Raw genomic sequence first — 19,333 nt, 5'->3', positions numbered from 1 at the left:
CTTTTTATTGGTCAGCTTCGGATAATGGCGTGACTATATGTGCATGACTGCTGACTACTTCTGCCATCAATCAGAAAAAAACGATTGGCGACTAAAAAAAACCAAAACATTTTTAATAAAAAAAAAGATTTGCAACCAAATTTTTTTTGTTTGATTTAAAAAAAAAAAAGAAAGTTGTATCTATTTTTATTGTTTGCATATTATTTTTGACTCAAAATCCATTATTTTTGTTTACAATTTTTTTTTGGTTACGACACGTATTCAATCTTGTGGGCAGGGCCTCCTCTGATCAATATTTTTGAAGCCTTCTTATTGGTCAGCCTCAGATAAAAGTGTGACCATATAGACGTGACTGCTTGCTACTTCTGCAATCCGTAAAAAAAACCTTCAAATGCAAATAAAATAAAATAAAACTTTTTAATAAAAAATAAATAAATATTTGCAACCAAAACTTTTTTTGGTTAAAAAAATCATTTTTTTTGTTTGGACTATTATTTTCTGGTTTCTAATCTATTTTTCTTGTTTGAACAAATCTTTGTTTGCAAATCTTTTTTCTCAAATTCAATCTTGTGGGCGGGGCCCTCTCTGAACAATATTCTTGAAGCCTTTTTATTGGTCAGCATTGGATAATGGCGTGACTATATGGGTGTATAAACCATAAAAAAAGATTTGCAACAAAAAAAAAACTTAATTAAAAAAAAAGATTTGCAATCAAAAAATTTTTTGTTGGAAAATGTTATTTTAAAACTTCAAATCCACTTTTTTGTATGGAAATCTTTTTTTTCCTGCAAATCGTTTTTTGGGTTGAAAATAGTTTGTGCTATGGGCATGTTATTACAAATCTTTTTGTTTGTTACGACTCCACTTCAATCACAGGTAAAATAAATATTTGAGGATTTTTTATTGGTCAGTTTCAAATAATGGGTGTCACTGTTGTCTATTCTACCCTCAACCAAAAAAAAAAAAAGTTTGTTTACAAATGATTTTTCGTTGCGTATCAATTTTTTGTTTGGTTGCATAAAAAGACACATTTATCTCCATAATTATTAGGATAGTCCCTATTTAGCATATATTGCTAATATGGCCATAAGCATCTAGAAAGCACCATAACAATATCAGTTCCTTGTCAATGCGGGTACCTTCGCTTTCTCCTTCTCGTTGGCCGATTTTCCACTCCACAGGATGCAGTTCTCGGCGGTCACCAGCAGGAAACAGTCTCCGCTGTTTAAGGAGCTCGCCGAGGGCTCGGCCAGGCGGACCTGGACGTGATGCCTTCCTGTCAGCACAGACACCAGTCAGCAAGAAGACCAAAACGAGGACAAAAACGAAGATGTGTTTTCTGACCTTTTACGAAAAGCAGCATGGGACTAGTAAAGGGTGGATGAGACTCCTGAGGATCTGGCGAGGATGAGGAGGAGTTCTTTGACTCTGTGGGGACAAAAATACCAGGTGAGACACCAGAGACGGACGAGTGGGACGTTCCCTTTCCTCACCACTCACTCTTCTCTGACACTGCCGCCTCCTCCGACGATGTGTTGAGTTCCATGAAGTCCTGCCTGACGTCCTCGCGGGCTGCCAGAGCCCGAAGAGGGTTGCGGGATCCCTGCGTGCGACGGGACGGACGTACGGCCCGACGATGCTCTGCGACGGCTGAGGTCAGCCTACACACACACACACACACACACACACACACACACACACACACACACACACACACACACACACACACACGCACACACACACACACACACACACACGTCACCAGGAAGCTAACACATTGGAGTCTTTAACTGAAACCCAGCCCACATTGGAGTGTTGGTCTGGCAGAGCAGGTCCAGGTCCCGCCCTTCTAAGGAGGTTTGGCGGGTGCAGAAGCCGTTCTCGGGAGGCATCTCTTCTTGGTTATCTGCTGAAGGTGGAGCGCTGTGAGACGTCACTGCACAGCCAGTACAAGTACAGTGGTACCTCGGGATACAAGAGCCTCGCCTTACAAGTTTTTCAGGAAACAAGCAATCTCTCTTAATTGTTATGCCGTAGGTCAGTGGTTCTCAAACTTTTTTTTTTTTTTTTTTTACCAAGTACCACCTCAGAAAACACTTGGCCATACATATACAACCATAATAAGCAACATTAAAATAAAGTAGCCTAGTAGGCGTAAGTATTAATTAAAAACAAGGCAGAGGTTTAATTAAAAAATAATATTTAATAGTTTGTCCACTAACATTACACACAGTTTGAACAGTAACACTGTGTTTGAATATCTAATTAAGTGATTATTTGGTGTACCACTAGATGGAGCCCCCCGTACCACTACCACAGTTGGAGAATCACTTTAGGTATTTAGCAAAGATGAAATTTTTTCGACCCTCCCGGCTACCAGCTTGCGTAGAGAATGTCACAGTGAACCTCATAAGATTCGCCAAAATAATCACTCGCTAGCATTAGCTTATACTCTAACTAGAAAGTAACATACATTTGTTTTTCCAACCGTTAGAAGGAAGGAAGTGACCGTGAAGGACAGTGCTGAAAAGATGAAGCGGTTGATATGCACTGAATTGAAGAAATAAATCATCAAAAACATAAGTATCTAGCTGACTTGGCAACGCAGTGAGACTGTAGCACTGCTCGCCTGCAAAATACTGAAGCAGAATGAGTCGCTAACGTTAGCCAAGGAAGTTAAAATAATATTTAACAGCAGACATTTATCCATTAAATTATGGGAAAGCTGCTGATGGTGTGTTTAATGGAGAAACAGAACATAGAAGTCCACTCTCCAATGAACATTATTATTACATTTGTTAGAATAATTGTATCTAAGTTATCACAAAACTTTGTGTTTCAATGAGTTCCCGGCGAGCAGAAAAAAGCTGTCTTTAATCCTACCAAGCAAAAGGCTTGTAAAAACTGCACTGTGTAGGATGGGAAGCAACATTAAGATGTTCTGTTTCTTTCATGTATTGTAATCAACAGAAAGATATTGTCTTGACCCGAGAACTACAAAGCGAAGAGGAAGCAGGACCGACTCCCCTCCAGGGACCTTTTCTGTGAACTGTTTTACGACCTCTTCTTTGAACTGTTGTAATCAAAGGCGATGGCTATTTACAACCCCTGTCCCTTAGAAACAGCTGTTGCCATGTAATCAGGGAAAGTCCAAATAAAAGAGAAGGTGTACAATCTTTCGCCAGAGCGTGGTGAGACACTGTGCAAGGGTACAGTGTCCAGGCGTCTCTCCTCAATTGAGCCAAATTTAATTCTATCTCTGTTTAATTATTTGCTTCTTGTCTTGTTTAATATATGTCATCAGTCTTTGAACCTGACAACGTTACTTTCATAAAAACTACTGTAGTTTGTACAACATTCTATTTTCTACAATAGTTCTTATCTAAAAGTGTTTTTTTCAAAGGCATGTTACAAGTAAAAATTCTCTTCTTGGGGGGTCAAACACCGATTAAATTGATCTTAATTCATTTCAATGAGCGACACTGTTTCGCAATGTCTTTTTAGCACAGCTTTTATCTAATTTCTCTGCCTTCTTGTTTTTAAATGCACTGCTTGCTTATCTGTTTTTTTATCCAGTGCTTTCAGGCTCTTATTTCTACTTTATCTAGGTTTCTGTTTTATCTAGTGTGTGTCATGATTCATTTCTATTTTAATTTTTTATTATATAATCTTACTTTCTATTTTTATTTTTAATACTTTGTAGCACTTTGAGATTTTAACAAATGTAAAGTGCGTAACAAATGCAATTCATTATTATTATTATTATTATTATTATGTTAGTCTATCAAGGTACGAGCTACGTCACAGAACCAATTAAACATGTATCTGGAGGTACCACTCATTCCATATAAGCGTTTGTGTGGTCCAAATCTGGACTGACCCGCAAGTGTGCAAGGTGAAGCTTCTGTAGATTGAGTCTCGTTACAACTGGGTTGGTTTCTGTTTAATTCTGGAGCTGCAATGGCTTCCAAGACATAAGCACACAATTAGTACCGGTAATATTAAAATGAAACACTTAAAAGTGGATGTTAATAGTGTAAACTAACCTCTCGTTTCTTCTGCCTCAATCGACCGACCGTTGTTGTCATTGTCCTCTTCAACCTGCGCAAACAAAAAACGAGGATCTGGTAGTATCAGTATCATGTAAATTGCCAAAATACTAAATGCTGGTCTTTTTACCTTTTCTCTCCACAGCGGTGGACTCTTCGTTGGAGAGGCCACCTCTTGTGCTTCAAAGGACTGGTTGGTCTGAGGACAACATTTAATAACAGAACATCTGGTTACGTTTATACAGCGGTACCTAGGGATGGGTACTGTTCACATTTGAACCGATAAGATACCAATTCCGGGTACCTGAGAATCGATACAGGTACTCAACGTTACCAATTTTCGGTACTTTTGTGCCTGTCAATTAATATTGTTTTTGATAATAAAATTGTTTTTATTGCAACATTTACAGATTAGCTGATTATGATAACTGCTATATCTTGTTTTATCATCACATTTCTGAGTGACATTAGGTTGCAATTGCAAGTCCAATACATTAGATGGTAGTAGTGTATAGTTTATGGTGTCTTGTTTTGTTTTTTGTTGCTACCCAGAAAGTGTTAATACTGTAAGTATGGTACTTATTATGTACCGCTGTTTGATTGTAACGTGCATCTTAGTTCTAGTTTTCATTAACAAATTTGGACATGTTAAAAATCGCCATGTAAAATCGCTAATACTAATCAGTACCGTGGCAAATATATATATTAGCATTAGGCTAGAGCATGTTTGGAAAAGGTGAGCCTTGATATTTCTCTGTTGGCATTGGAAGTTGCAACATTACCTAGAGGTAGTTTGGCTGAGTCTGCTCCCAGTGCTGCCTGTGTGATCGCCAAGTGCCAAAATGAGTCGGACACCGGGCTTGAAGTAACGCGCAACCCAGGTACCAAAACATGACATTGTTGGGTTTTACGTGAACTGTCCGAAACGGAATCATATTAAAAATGGGGCGTACAAAAATCAAGGAATTACTGATGGAAACAGAAAAACGTCGACAGACTGAAGCTCTCAATTCTGCACTTTAGACCCCTCTGTTGGACTGTTGCAATTCTCACAATACTAAAGCAAGCCTTTACAGAGGTGATGAAGAATTGTTCTGCATAAAAATTAAAGAATCCTTTGGTGTATTGATGTGACGTTCGCGACCGAATCGAGTCTTTTGAACAACTCTTTTTAAGTGAACGATGACAACAGATTACCACTTCTGACCCATTTCTATGCACATGTAGATATAGCGTCAGCAATTGCCCACCTTACTAGCAAATGAGTCATACTTAAAGGTAACTTGGCAGCATCTTAATTAACTTTTTTAAATCAAATCAATCAATCAATCAATCAATCAATGTTTATTTATATAGCCCTAAAAAAATATGCATACATACATATATACATACATACTTATATACTGTGTATTTATACATACACATATGTATATATGTGTGTATATATGTATATATACATATTAGGGCTGTGAACCTTTGGGTGTCCCACGATTCGATTCAAAATCAATTTTTTTTCAATTCAACACGATTCTCGATTCAAAAACTATTTTTTCCCCGATTCAAAAGGATTCTCTATTTATTCAATACATAGGATTTCAGCAGGATCTACCCCAGTCTGCTGACATGCAAGCAGAGTAGTAGATTTTTGTAAAAAGCTTTTATAATTGTAAAGGACAATGTTTTATCAACTGATTGCAATAATGCAATAAATTTGTTTTAACTATTAAATGAACCAAAAATATGACTTATTTTATCTTTGTGAAAATATTAGACACAGTGTGTTGTCAAGCTTATGAGATGCGATGCAAGTGTAAGCCACTGTGACACTATTGTTCTTCTTTTTTTATTTTTATAAATGTCTAATGATAATGTCAAGGAGGGATTTTTAATCACTGCTATGTTGAAATTGTAACTAATATTGATACCGTTGATAATATTCATTTTTGTTTCACTACTTTTGGTTTGTTCTGTGTCGTGTTTGTGTCTCCTCTCAATTGTTCTGTTTATTGCTGTTCTGAGTGTTGCTGGATCAGGTTTGGTTTTGGAATTGGATTGCATTGTTATGGTATTGCTGTGTATTGTTTTGTTGGATTGATTAATAAAAAAAATAAACATTTAAATAAAAAATTTAAAATAAAAATCGATTTTTTAAAAATGAGAATCGATTCTGAATCGCACAACGTGAGAATCGCGATTCCAATTCGAATCGATTTTTCCCCACACCCCTAATATATATATACACATATGTTTTCTACATATATATGCATACATACAGTATATATTTATACATATATCCATACATACAGTATATATTTACCAGTATACATATATACATACATACAGTATATATTTACCAGTATACATATATACATATATACATACATACAGTATATATTTATACATATATACATACATACAGTATATATTTATACATATATGTATACACATTTATACATATATATACACATATATACACACACACACGCGGAATAATTTTTTTTTTATTGCATTTTTTGGTGTTTTATTTACATTATTTTTTAGGAAACATCGTACCAGTAGCAATGTAATGTTTAATGTGGCACTAATGTGGTTAATGTCGCAGCAAAAAACATCAGGGGATTTCACAAACACTTTTACGTTACGTGTGTCTAAAATCAGCATCAATATTTGCATTTTAAAATACGGCAAATCTCCTGGGAAATGTGGTAAAAAAATATGGGATTTCTCTACATCACAATAACTCACCATCTACTCAATTTTATAAAATGTTACAGCAGTTTATAGATTTAATACATTGCAATCTTTCCTTGTGAGGAACCCTGAAAGATTGTGAGCATTTAAATAAAAACAATTCTGGGCTCCTTCACCGAGCTTATATAGTTTTATAGTTTTCAAGCTGGCCAACATCATTTCTTCCTGGATGTTACAATAAGTATGGGAATGTGTGAGCTGCTTCTTGCTCTTCTATACTTATAATAAGTCTGTTATTTGTCATATCTGTCGCGTTGTTATTTGATTTAATAATGGAACATTAAACTATGCACGTTTCAGACAGAGGCTTGTCGAGCAACTCGATCTCTGAAGTAGCAAAAACAAACAAAACGGGACCGGGAAGACGCCAGGAAAGACGGACAAAAACTGGACTTCCCGGCAAAAAGTTTTGACAGGTGCAGGTAAGCAGAGGAGACGTACTGTAGGCGACCAGCACTGCAGGGGGGGGAGGAAAAGGGGAGGGCGGGGCCACGTGAGCACCGCAGTGAAGGCAGACAGGCAAAGAATTTTCGCAGAAATTCAAATAAATATCACATCATATTTGGGCAGAATTATTGACAATGAGAGTATTTTTTTAATTGTTAAATGAATTTTAAAAACAAATTGGGCTTCAGCAAAAAGGGAACTTTTCTCAAGTCGGACAAAAAGGCTGGTACTTAAGCAGTGGTTAGACTTAGAAAAGACCAATCCATGCCTTTGTCTCCAGCAGGTTAGACTACTGTAATGGCCTTCTCACTGGGCTCCCTAAACAAGCTGTAAAGCAGCTGCCGTACATCCAAACCGCTGCTGCTCGAGTCCTGACTAGAAACTTGAAATATGACCATATTAGTCCAGTGCTTAGGTCACTGCACTGGCTTCCTGTTGCTCTGAGAATAGACTTTAAAACAGCGTTCTTTGTGTACAAGTCTTTTCATGGTCTTGTGCCAAAGTACATCTCTGACACGTTAGAGCCATATGAACCATCTCAAGCTCTGAGAACCTCAGGGAGTGGTCTCCTGCTGGTGCCCACAGTCAGGACCACACATGGTTTCAGTTTTATGCTCCTAAAATCTGGAATAGTCTTCCTGAAGATGTGAGACGGGCTTTAACGTTGGCAATGTTCAAATCCAGCCTAAAAACACTTAATTGTGCAAATGACAACTGAAAGTATTTTATCTTATTTTATATATTTGATTGATTTTTAACTAATTATGATGACTGTATTTTCTAGTTTTAATTTGAATTATTTTTCCTTCTTTTAGTTTTCTGTAAAGCACTTTGAATTGCCTTGTGTATTAATCGGGCTCTACATATAACAATGCCTTGCCTTGTTTATTATCTATCCACGCCACAAATTTTATTTGCTTAAATACTAAATACTGGTATCATATGTTTATATATTGTATCTACTGATGTAGTTCTGTTGTAGTTGTAAAAAATAAAAATAAAAAGTCCATCACCGATTACAAAAAAGGCTGATACGAATATCCGTCAAAATGCTAAATATCGGTGCTGATAATCGGGCTGGATAATAACCGATCATTCTCTACTAAAGACCCGGGGCCGTACTTATCAACCTTCTTAGAGTGCCATTTTACACTTAAGTCCTGAGAATTTGCGAAATTTAGTCCTACTCTCAAACTTAAGAATAAAAGCTTTTTATCAACGTTCTTAAGTCTAAGAATCACTCCTACTCTCCACGATATTTAAGAGACCTTCAGAGGTGTCTTAAGTGGTTAGGAGTTGCCAGCAGGGGATGGCACTGAGGCGAGAGAGACGTGCGCGAACGTTCAGGGAACGGAACAATGTTTTTTTGTTTTTTTTGATGACGAGCAGCTGATCAAACGGTATCGTTTAGACAGAGCGGATATTATTTTTGTCACAGATTTAATACTTTTCGATTCTTTGTTGATTTCTGCATGTGGCTGCAGTGGGCTAGTATATATAGAGCCACCCACACCAGTTTCAAATTAGTTGCCTAATTAATGAATTGGAAAGAAAATGTTATGACAGTAGCGTATGTGTGTGGCCGTGAGGTGAGTGACGTCAGTGAGTGTGTGGGCGATAGAAGAGAGGGAGCGGTAGCGTGAGTGCCGGCAGGGACTAGTTTGTTTTGTATTATTTTGTAGTTTGTCAAAATATACACTCCCATTGTCCACTTAAATATTTCCAAGATATTTCTTTATTCTTAGACAACGGATTCCCTTCCGTGATTGGTCATTTCTATGGACACAGAAATGACGTCACCTAAAATTCCGTTTACGGCACATAGTAATGTCGTAATTCAGCTCTGAGTGTGACACTTAAGATTCAGTCCTACACTTCGCTGAAAGTGTGAGTAAGACGCTTGATAACTAACTTTTAAGTGCAGCTTTCAGCGAAGAATTTATTTACTCTTAAGTCAACTCTTAGCAGACTTCTTAGGAGTAATTCTAAGAAGCTTGATAAGTACGGCCCCTGGTTTCCTTTAAAGTGCCATAAATTACATATCAACTTTGGTGGTGGAGGTAGCAAAAGGTAATTAAAGATGCAGCAATTACCTGGTTGAAACACATGACGTACTGAGGTGTGCTGCTAGAAAAGACAGAGGAAAAGACGGGCTCCTGGGAAAGAAAATCAAATAAGGAGTATATAAAGGCTGAGAAAAACAAACTTTATTTATCACACTATTTCTTGTTTAAAACTCACCCAACACTGAGGCTTCACTCCCTCTGGGTGAGAGTTTTCTCCCTGAAACAGTTTAACAAAAAAAAAAAATGCATCCAAAGAGACAAGAAAAAGTCCAGCTCAGGTCATAAAAGGGTCAACATTTGACCGCCATGACGGTTTATTTACATTCCACTCTGTCGTCTCAAGCTACAAGTACCCTGTGTCTCCCCCAGACCCCCCACCCCACCCAGGACAAATTAGTAGTGCACCAGATCTGGTTTCAGTGGAATGGCAAAAACTCCAATTAAAGCAGAAGCTATTAAATGTAGCATGACAAGTTGTTATCTCTGAAGAGAAAACTTTAGGTGCATAATGGAAATACTCTCCATGGCATGTCATCTTGTGCTCTTTACCTTGCCACTGATGATCATCTGCTGCACTTCATAGCTGCCATTCACTGGGGCGGCGGCGACGTCGTCATTATTGTGCCTTGCAAAACAGATCACATGGCATGCATTGGAATTTTTACATTTCCAGACAATAATAATGTTTCTACCAATAAATTAAGTAGTGCTGTCAATTTATTTATTTTCTAAACCAGATTGATCACACTTTTGAGTTTGGATTCATCTGTATTAATCCCATTACTGCGAGTTTACTCCGCCAGTGTCGTTTGTCGCCAACTGCTCGTTGCACATGTACTTACTAGGGGCTGGCTGAAAAACAGGTTTTGTTTTTAGATCAGAGGTGTCCAAACTTTTTCCGCATTCAGAACAATTGAAGGATGCAGGGGGCCACTTTAAAACCTTTTGTACATTAAAGATGCTAAAAGTAAACTAATATATGTAAATGTATGCTAAACAAAACATCCACGTTAACTTTGTGTTACAAGTAACAAAGGAAATTAGTGTAATATGTAATAACTAGAGTTTTCAAAAATAAGTTAACTCATGGCAATTAATCTCAAATATATTGCATTAATCATGTATAAATACAGATCAATCACGCCACTAATTTTGACTGAAAAAACTCTTGCACCTTTTTATCTATTCTTACAATAGAATTTAATCTGTCCAAATATAAATATTTTAAGATCATTCAAATAATGCATGCAAGTAATACATTTGATTATTCCTGATTATTCTAATTTCAAACAATTTGATTGATTAATCTGAATTGTTTTTAAATTATCGTTTGACAGCACTAATAATCTACATAATTAATTAATTGAATTTCTACAATCTGTCAAAGGCCAATAAAAAACAAGCTACAAAATGTATACGTCATTTAAAACTTGTTGTGCTTTGTTAAAATAATTCATCATTGCAATAAATGCAAATTACCAGTCAGTTTTCTCACAGACTCATCTTTGCACTGGCGTACGCATTGACCTGATCACTGGGCGTATAGCAACCCATGCCCCTTTTAGGTAATAACCCACAATTAAGGTAAAGGACATGCGTTCAAAATAAATCGTGTGATTAATCTGCGTTTATACATGATTAATGCAATACTTTTTTGTGATTAATCACCTGCATTAAATTTAACAGCCCTAAAATGAACACATGATGAATTCATCTACTTAAGTATTGGGGTGTAAATCTTTGGGCACCTAACGATTTGATCAAATTCCAATTTCAATGACGAATCGATTCAGAATCGTTTTCAAACCAACACTATTCCCTTTTCAAGCTTTGCATAAATGTCTCTGCAATAATGTAAAAAAAAAAAAAAAAATGTGTGTTGTTGTACTGTGCAGGTTTGAAATAAATACTTCAATTCAATTCAATTCAAACCGATTTTCGCAATGCGTTATTTGGTATAATAATTATAATAATGACACATTTTCAAAACAGGTTACATGTTAGAAAAGCTCTTTCTGGTTGCATAACGATGGTGTAAAGACTTATTTTTAGAAATGTATTCTTATATTAAAATAAAAGAAATAATAATTATTATTAATGTTTTAATCCATTTAAAAAAATTAGGAATCTATTTAGAATTAGGATGAATAAGAATCGCAATTCGGCTGTGAATTGATTTTTTGTGCACCCCTATTGTGTGACTTTTCTTAAGACACCAAAAAGCTCAGTTTTACTTGCCCATTCCGAGTTTTGCTTCATGGTCAATGACGACACAGAGGATGATGTCATCAAGTGAACCCCCAATTCACCCAAGTACTGCTACACAAGCTGTACACTGACTTCTGTAAAGTACATCTAAACCTTGAGGTTGGTTTCTGAGGTCATAAATCACTGATTTAGGACCGGAGAGAGATTAAAAAAATACCTTTCAGTGTGTTCCAGGAAAGTAGTGGTGTCTGGCGTCCTCTGATGTGGTGTCTCCTCCCGCTGATGAAGATGTAGTGACAGCGGTCGCGCTGGCATGAAGGCGATTGTCTCCCGCCTGCTTCGAGGCCTCTGCCTCCAAGGGGCAGCCATCAGGGGGCCTGCATCCTCCCCCGAAGCCTCACGTCTCGCCCTCCGCGACGTCGGCCCGTCTGTCCTCGCCTCACCTGCTCCGTCTCCGTGCGGGACAGCGCCGTTGTGTTTCTGAGGGGCGTCCATGTTGGCGCATGTTGTCCTGCAGCGCTCCGAGCGGCTCCGCTTGAGGATCCCTCTCAGACCGGGTTCGGAGTCGCAGCGCTGCATCCCCTGCTCGGCGGCCGGAACCTGTACGGGACTGATGTCGGGTTTGGACTGAGTGAGGCGTAGCTCGCTGGGCTTTAGGTTGACGGATGAGGACTGCTGTTTGTCAGACAGCTGAGAGGACAAACACAAGGCGGGAAGCTGCACCGGGACTTTCTGGAGCTGAAGACAAACACATTAAACATCATCATACTCTTTATTTTCCTGACTATTTACATTGTAGATTGTCACTGAAGGCATCAAAACTAAGAATGAACACATGTGGAGTTATGTACTTATTACAGTCTACTTTTGATATATAAATAATATCTTAGCTCACCAGGGTGACTTCCTCCACCGTGATGGGTTGGGTGCGGTAGCGGGCCCCCTTCTGCCTGCGCCTCTCCGGGGGCCCGTCGCCTTGCGCAGGCCTTGGTGTCTCCGGCAGGGAGAGTTTGTTGAAGAGTGCCAGCTTCTCGCTCACGCTGAGCTTGCAGCCCTCGTCGTCGCCCTCTGATGGCTCGGCCTGAGGAGGGTCGGCCACCTCTGGTGCTGCTGGGGGCAAACTGCAGTCGAAAATACACAGCAGTATTTATCATATTTACTCCTATAATTAAATGGTAATTTATTATAGCCTGATATTATTGGGTTCATGGTGAAGTTTATAGTCGTTAATTTGAGATTGTCGACCCTTCCTTTTTTGTTTGAATTTCTTTAATGTAACCTTGGTTATAGTTATGGTGTTTGTTTATTTCGAACATGCAAACAAATACAATATAATATATCACATATTTCCAGTTTCTCATTACGGCATGTAAGGAAAGGAGCGTGAAGAAGCACAGCTTTTTTTACCCTACCCTTTTTCATTTCATACCAATTTCTAACGCATTTGTTTTGTGGTGAACAGTGAATACATAAAGTAAGTCAATTAATAGATAGATACTTGAGTAAGTAAATAAATATTAAATACATAAATAAACAATAATACAAGTTCTCAATAGGTAAGTAAGTTGTGATTCACATAATGAGATGAATAAATTATCTAATTTTTTAATAAGGTTTAAGATGTTTATCAGGATTCGTCTTTTTTCGTACTTTGTAAACACTGAGTGTGAACAGTTTCTTAAACTGGATCTGTTTTGTACATTGTTTATTAATCCATTCCATAATTTATTTCCACATACGGATATACTAAAGGTTTTATGTGTTGTACGTGCATACAAATGTTTTAAGTTACATTTTTCTCTAAGGTTTTCTTTTTTTGTTGAGAAGAATTGTTGTAGCAGGTTATAGTTGGCTTTGTACATAATTTTAGCTGTTTGTAAATGCACCAAATCACTGAATTTCAATATTTTTGATTCAATAAATAGAGGGTTTGAATATTCTCTATATCCATTAAGTATTATTCTAACTGATCTTTTTTGTAACACGGTTAGTGTATAGTTTATTATTCTTCGGTCAATCGTCAACAAAATAAACAAACAGTTGTACATTCATAAATTGAAAATAAAAATATTGCAGACCGAAAGGGTTTAGGCTGAAGTTGAACACTTATTGCGCCTATGAAGTGTCCTTTTGTAGTTTCCCCATATTTTTACACAATAACTCAGATATGGTGACACTAGCGAACAGTAGAGAATATGAAGTGATTTTTGGTCCAGAATATATTTTGCTTAAACTAATTCTTGAAGTGTTTCTTGCTACCTTGTGTTGAATATTTTTAAATGAGATTTCCAGTTAATTTTATCATCCATTATTATACCCAAAATGTGATTTTATTTACCCATTCGATGTCTACTCTGTCTAATTGTATTTTAGTTTGTTTTCTCCTTGACTGTTAACGCATAGCCTTATTTTAGTTTTACTGAGATTCAAAGATAGTCTGTTTTTGTCAACCGTCTCTATAATTTATTCATTTCTGGGTGGGGGGGTGCTTACGGGGGGCAATCATGTGTGCTTACGGACTGTATCCCTGCAGACTGTATTAATCTATATTGATATATAATGTATATATTGTGTTTTTTATGTTGATTTAATAAAAATAAAAAAAAGTTGTTTTTTTTTGTTTTTTTTGTGCGGCCCGGTACCAATCGGTCCGGTCCGCGGCCCGGTGGTTGGGGACCACTGATCTATTGCATTGGTCACGTCTCTCTATTTCCAATAATGCCATTGATGTTGAAATGTTAGCTTTGTATCCGTATTGGCTGTCCGCAAGAGTTTCACTTTTATTCATTAATTTGTCCAATAAGTTGTTGAACATTTTTTCAATAATTATATAGTTATTAATCTAAAAATTATAAAACAATAACTTTCCTATGCTCATGTTTGCTATTCAATGTGCTGATAAATTGCTACTCTTTCTCATTTTTATATCTGATGATTAACAGGGTTGCACACAAATTTCAATACGGAAGACATTTTGATGCAATTTCATGACGTTTTGACTTTTTGTAAACAATGAATGACTTTTAATAAGCTCATGGAAGAAGTGGGTATGACACAAGTCTATTAAATGCAACACATTTTTATCAATAAGCGCTCACCTGATGGCCACCATTTCCTCGCAGGTGATTGGTTGAGTGAGGAAGCGATGGTCATTGCCGCGGCGTGCCCTACGCTCGTGGCAGATGCTTCCCGAGCGAGGCTTGAGGAAGGCCGAGGCCTCTGGGGCGGACGTCTTTTCCATTTCCTGCAAGTAGAAATGCCAAAAAAATGACACTCGAAACTCGCTTTGTTTTGTTTATTTGTGTCAGATAAATATATTGATTATAAGATTTACATTGACACAGTGTTTGCTTAACCAAGCAAGGGTCAGTTTCAGTCAGCAGCCGCAGCTTCCTAAAATATAATGGGCACAAAAATGGCAGCGAGCACTCTTGATCTATTTGGAAGGGTCGAGGGAGCGCAGGAGAAGCAGCTGGCTGCCAGGCGGGAGCGTCATGGCCGCCAAACCTCACGGTGTAACCCAAGTGGGGCTGTCTTCGGTTACTCGCCTCGCCTGGCTCCACTAATTATAACTTTGCCGCTACGGTCGTCCGTGGCAACACAGCACATGTAAAATTTTCACCTAAACGCTAAAAGGTGTTGGACGGCACTTTAGCGTTGGACTGCTGCACCTGTTGGAGCGCATCACATCATCGTCCTGCATGCTCAAGGCACGTCTGGACTTTAGGTTGAGCAGCTGACGTGACAACTGCTGGCAGATTTCTACTCGCCATACATCGCAACATAACGTTAGCTTTGCAGATTAAGAAAGCGTAGGGAGGCCGCACACGCCTCAGTCCCCCCTGGTGGCTATTTTTTTAACCTTTGTTTATCTGGGAATATCCTCTCCAGATTAAGAATTTATTTTACAAGGGAGTCCTGTAACACACATTCATTCATACACCAGTGTGGGAGGCACTGGGAGCAAGGCGGGTGAAAATCTTGCCCGAGGACACAACGGCAGTAACTAGGATGGTAGAACCTGGATTTGGACCAGGAACCCTCAAGTTTCTGAACTACTGCCATGTGAGCCACGCCAACCCTATTTCTGAAATCATACTGGGAAAACTGTAAGGTGGAAGGTGGTTTATTTGGGGGCAGGATCTGCATCATTAACATCAATTAAGAGCTTTTCAATGTCTAAGATATGTTCACAATGCAGGGTATAATGCCTGAATCGTTTGTTTGTTGTAAAGGGGAACTGCACTTTTTTTGGAATTTTGCCTGTCGTTCACAATCTTTATGAGAGACAAGAACACATTTTTTATTTTCTTTTTACAATTTTAAAGATGATAAAAAATGCTTCAACGATGCGGCTAACGGGAGTCACCGTTGTAGCCTTCATAGCTCTCTCAAACAACTTCAAAACCCTCCGTTTTATATATACACTGCATATATATATATGCATAATGTAGTAACAGACACGTTCATAACAATATGTAATATGTTCAATATTTACTGCATTTTGTAGGGATGTCCGATAATATCGGACTGCCGATATTATCGGCCGATAAATGCTTTAAAATGTAATATCGGAAATTATCGGTTTCAAAATTATCGGTATCGGTTTCAAAAAGTAAAATTTATGACTTTTTAAAACGCAGCTGTGTACACGGACGTAGGGAGAAGTACAGAGCGCCAATAAACCTTAAAGGCACTGCCTTTGCGTGCCGACCCAGTCACATAATATCTACGGCTTTTCACACATACAAGTGAATGCAAGGCATACTTGGTCAACAGCCATACAGGTCACACTGAGGGTAGCCGTATAAACAACTTTAACACTGTTACAAATATGCACCACACTGTGAACCCACACCAAACAAGAATGACAAACACATTTTGTCATTTTGTCAAATCCGCACCGTAACACAACATAAACACAACAGAACAAATACCAAGAATCTCTTGCAGCACTAACTCTTCCCCAACCCCGCCCCACTCCAACCCCGCCCACCTCAACCTCCTCATGCTCTCTCAGGGAGAGCATGTCCCAAATTCCTAACTGCTGTTTTGAGGCATGTTAATACAAATAATGCACTTTGTGACTTCAATAATAAATATGGCAGTGCCATGTTGGCATTTTTTTCCATAACTTGATTTGATTTATTTTGGAAAGCCTTGTTACATTGTTTAATGCATCCAGCGGGGAATCACAACAAAATTAAGCATAATAATGTGTTAATTCCACGACTGTATATATCGGTATCGGTTGATATCAGAATCGGTAATTAAGAGTTGGACAATATCGGAATATCGGATATCGGAAAAAAATCCATTATCGGATATCTCTAGTATTTTGGTCATTTTAAGCATTACTGGAACTGATTTCCTCAGCGCATTTATTTCCGTTTTCATAGCAGCGCACTACCGACAGCAAATATGTGTTCCTACTTCCGGAAAAAAAACGTGTTTTCTAATAACGGACTTGGTAACAGACAACGAAGGTGACTACTTTTACACACATGAGGATTCACAATCTTATCTTATTTAAGCTGAATATATGGAGGATGAACTGCTGGTTATAGAAGTGAGCAGGGACAAAGGGTGAAACATTGGAGCAGACGGAAGCCGAGAGAGTGAGGTCAGCGTGACTTTGACGTTGTAAATGTGGAACTTTGAGCCATGCTTTTTTGACATATATGGAGTGCTTACCCAAAATAAACCGAAAAAAACGTCCACGTTGTGCTGGACCAAACGCACAACTGTCCATTGAGAGTTACTTTAATATTGATCATGATCCATGCAACACGGCATGCGTGTTATTACAACTACATATGCTGTTGGGCTGGCTGTGTACAAACAAAACATGAAATGTGGGCTAATACTTTAAAGATACTGTAATATGATTGTTCATGTTTTTCAGTCAGTACAGATTGGTGTATTATCGCATTGTGTTGTGTATTACAAACTCAAGCGCGATTTGGGTGCTTACGTAAAAGCTAGCTTATCTCTTGCCGTAGCTAGCTTTTACGGCTCAGTGGCATTTGTGGAAATTTCTTAGATATCAGTCAACATTGTGTTAAGAGAATTATTTGGCAAAAGTCATTAAAAAGGAAGAGTGAAACCGTTTTGGCTCTCGCAGCGTGAATATAGCTGAAATATAATGTAGTTGTCGCGTTTTTCTTTGTTTCTTGCATTGAATAAAGGGAGCACAGTCCATCTCCTAAGTCAAAAAGCTTGTATGTTAAACATACTCGGCCAATAAATCAGATATATTGACCTATTAGGTGACCTCTAAATGCGAAAAAAAGTATTTCCATCATGCTTTTGCTAAACACTTCAATATCGAAACGTCTCAAAAACCACCTCATGAGAGCGCAAACATTTTTTAGCAATATTTGAGAGGTTTTTCAAAATTACCAGCTTCTTATTGCAATATTTAAGTTTTGCGCATTTCTAGGGGTAATGAAAGCTTTTGGTATTCATTGTGTTGCTCAGGGTAATATTTATATGGTGCTGGGATACAGCCTTTCAAAGCTCCTCCTTTTTAACCTCGGTATTTGTCAAATCTCAGTTTTAGCCCTATTTGAGAGTGCTAGGAAAATCATGTTTCAGTGGAAGTAATATTTTCTCTGATATAATAGCTGTTGTGGGACCCTGTTAGGAAAATGCAATGCGATTGGAGACAATTATAAAAAGGGCGTGACATCATGATGGGCAGCTACCATGGCTCACAATAAAAAAGGGGAAGTGACTCACTTGAAGTTCCCACTGGAAGAATGAGCAGAGTTTAGTCATAAATGATGTCTGGATGAGTAGGATTAATTTGCTGATAGGCGCTGCGGTTGTGGCCAGAGGAGTTCATTGAGGTTTTAGAACTAAATGTCATTCAGAGCAGCATCCTCTATTAATACGGTCGTGACGGTGCAAGAGTGAGTGTGGTTGCCACAGCAGAGGGAGCCGTGTGAAGTTATGAATAGCAATCAGTGTCTTGTTTCAACTTCGGAGACAAAGACTTACTTTAAATAAAGACATCTTGGCCGCCACGCTCATTTGGGCTCTTTCGTCTGTTTTCACGTCTGCTGCGGGACGACAAAAAGAGGAAGAGTCAGACAGAGTTTCCGGCAAAGAGTCCCAGTTAGGCCTTGGTGCGTATTTGCTCCATCAGTTCAAAGCGGAGCTTGTGGTTTCATCGTCTTTTATAGGCGAATATGGCTCTGTTTCGTAAATCTGCCAACACCGACAACATTGTCATGGCCCTAAAAACACGACCTAATTCAAATGATATAACAGGACTGTCAGTTTAGAAAGAAATGTGTCATATCTTACACACTCCACCAGGAGGTACATGGACGTGCCAGGGTTTGTCCGTCTGTCTGTGGAGCCAGAACACTGCCAGTAAGATTTGGTGTCGAAAAAAGAAATTAACACTATAGAAAAAGTTGTATTGGCACCAAAACAAGTTTTGGCAACAAATAAATAAACATGAAAAAATACAATAATTATGGTGGATCATTTTTTGAATCAAGACATGTTTTCGATGCCAATATTAATATTTTTGTACACTTTTATTTTTTTGTGTGTTTCAAAGGTTTTTATGATCTCTTCTCTTTTTTAAGGTTTTGCTTCTTTTTTTACGGTTTCAAACTAATGGGAGTGTTTTAGCATTAGGGGCATGTGCCTGTGGGCGGACCTTACAACACGTTTACCCGAAAGCAGTTTTACTAGACTGTAAAAACACCGTAGAAGAAGAAAGGAGGACCAATGGCGTCTAAATCAAGTGTATAAGTTATATGATATCTTCATGTTATCCTAGCCGTACTTTGAGGA

The 19,333-nt window shown here is 38.1% G+C and overlaps 1 protein-coding gene across 1 annotated transcript in view; it reads right to left on the bottom strand.

Annotated features, from left to right (window-relative positions):
- Nucleotides 1–19,333, bottom strand: part of svilc (supervillin c) — a 48,562-nt gene that overhangs the window by 13,042 nt on the left and 16,187 nt on the right. Inside the window, exons 6-19 of the mRNA XM_062050141.1 lie at nt 18,524–18,585; nt 14,620–14,765; nt 12,417–12,642; nt 11,739–12,259; nt 9,863–9,938; nt 9,489–9,530; nt 9,341–9,403; nt 4,180–4,248; nt 4,047–4,101; nt 3,881–3,964; nt 1,807–1,936; nt 1,501–1,661; nt 1,345–1,428; nt 1,140–1,276 (exon numbers count right to left, since the gene is read on the bottom strand). Of these exons, the coding sequence (XP_061906125.1) occupies nt 1,140–1,276; nt 1,345–1,428; nt 1,501–1,661; nt 1,807–1,936; nt 3,881–3,964; nt 4,047–4,101; nt 4,180–4,248; nt 9,341–9,403; nt 9,489–9,530; nt 9,863–9,938; nt 11,739–12,259; nt 12,417–12,642; nt 14,620–14,765; nt 18,524–18,585 (1,856 nt within the window). The remainder of the gene's footprint in view (nt 1–1,139; nt 1,277–1,344; nt 1,429–1,500; nt 1,662–1,806; nt 1,937–3,880; nt 3,965–4,046; nt 4,102–4,179; nt 4,249–9,340; nt 9,404–9,488; nt 9,531–9,862; nt 9,939–11,738; nt 12,260–12,416; nt 12,643–14,619; nt 14,766–18,523; nt 18,586–19,333) is intronic.

Source organism: Entelurus aequoreus, linkage group LG06 (genome assembly GCF_033978785.1).
Source record: "Entelurus aequoreus isolate RoL-2023_Sb linkage group LG06, RoL_Eaeq_v1.1, whole genome shotgun sequence".
Classification (NCBI taxonomy): domain Eukaryota; kingdom Metazoa; phylum Chordata; class Actinopteri; order Syngnathiformes; family Syngnathidae; genus Entelurus; species Entelurus aequoreus.
The sequence above is the reverse complement of the archived record's forward strand: the minus strand, read 5'-3'. Positions and strand labels throughout refer to the sequence as shown.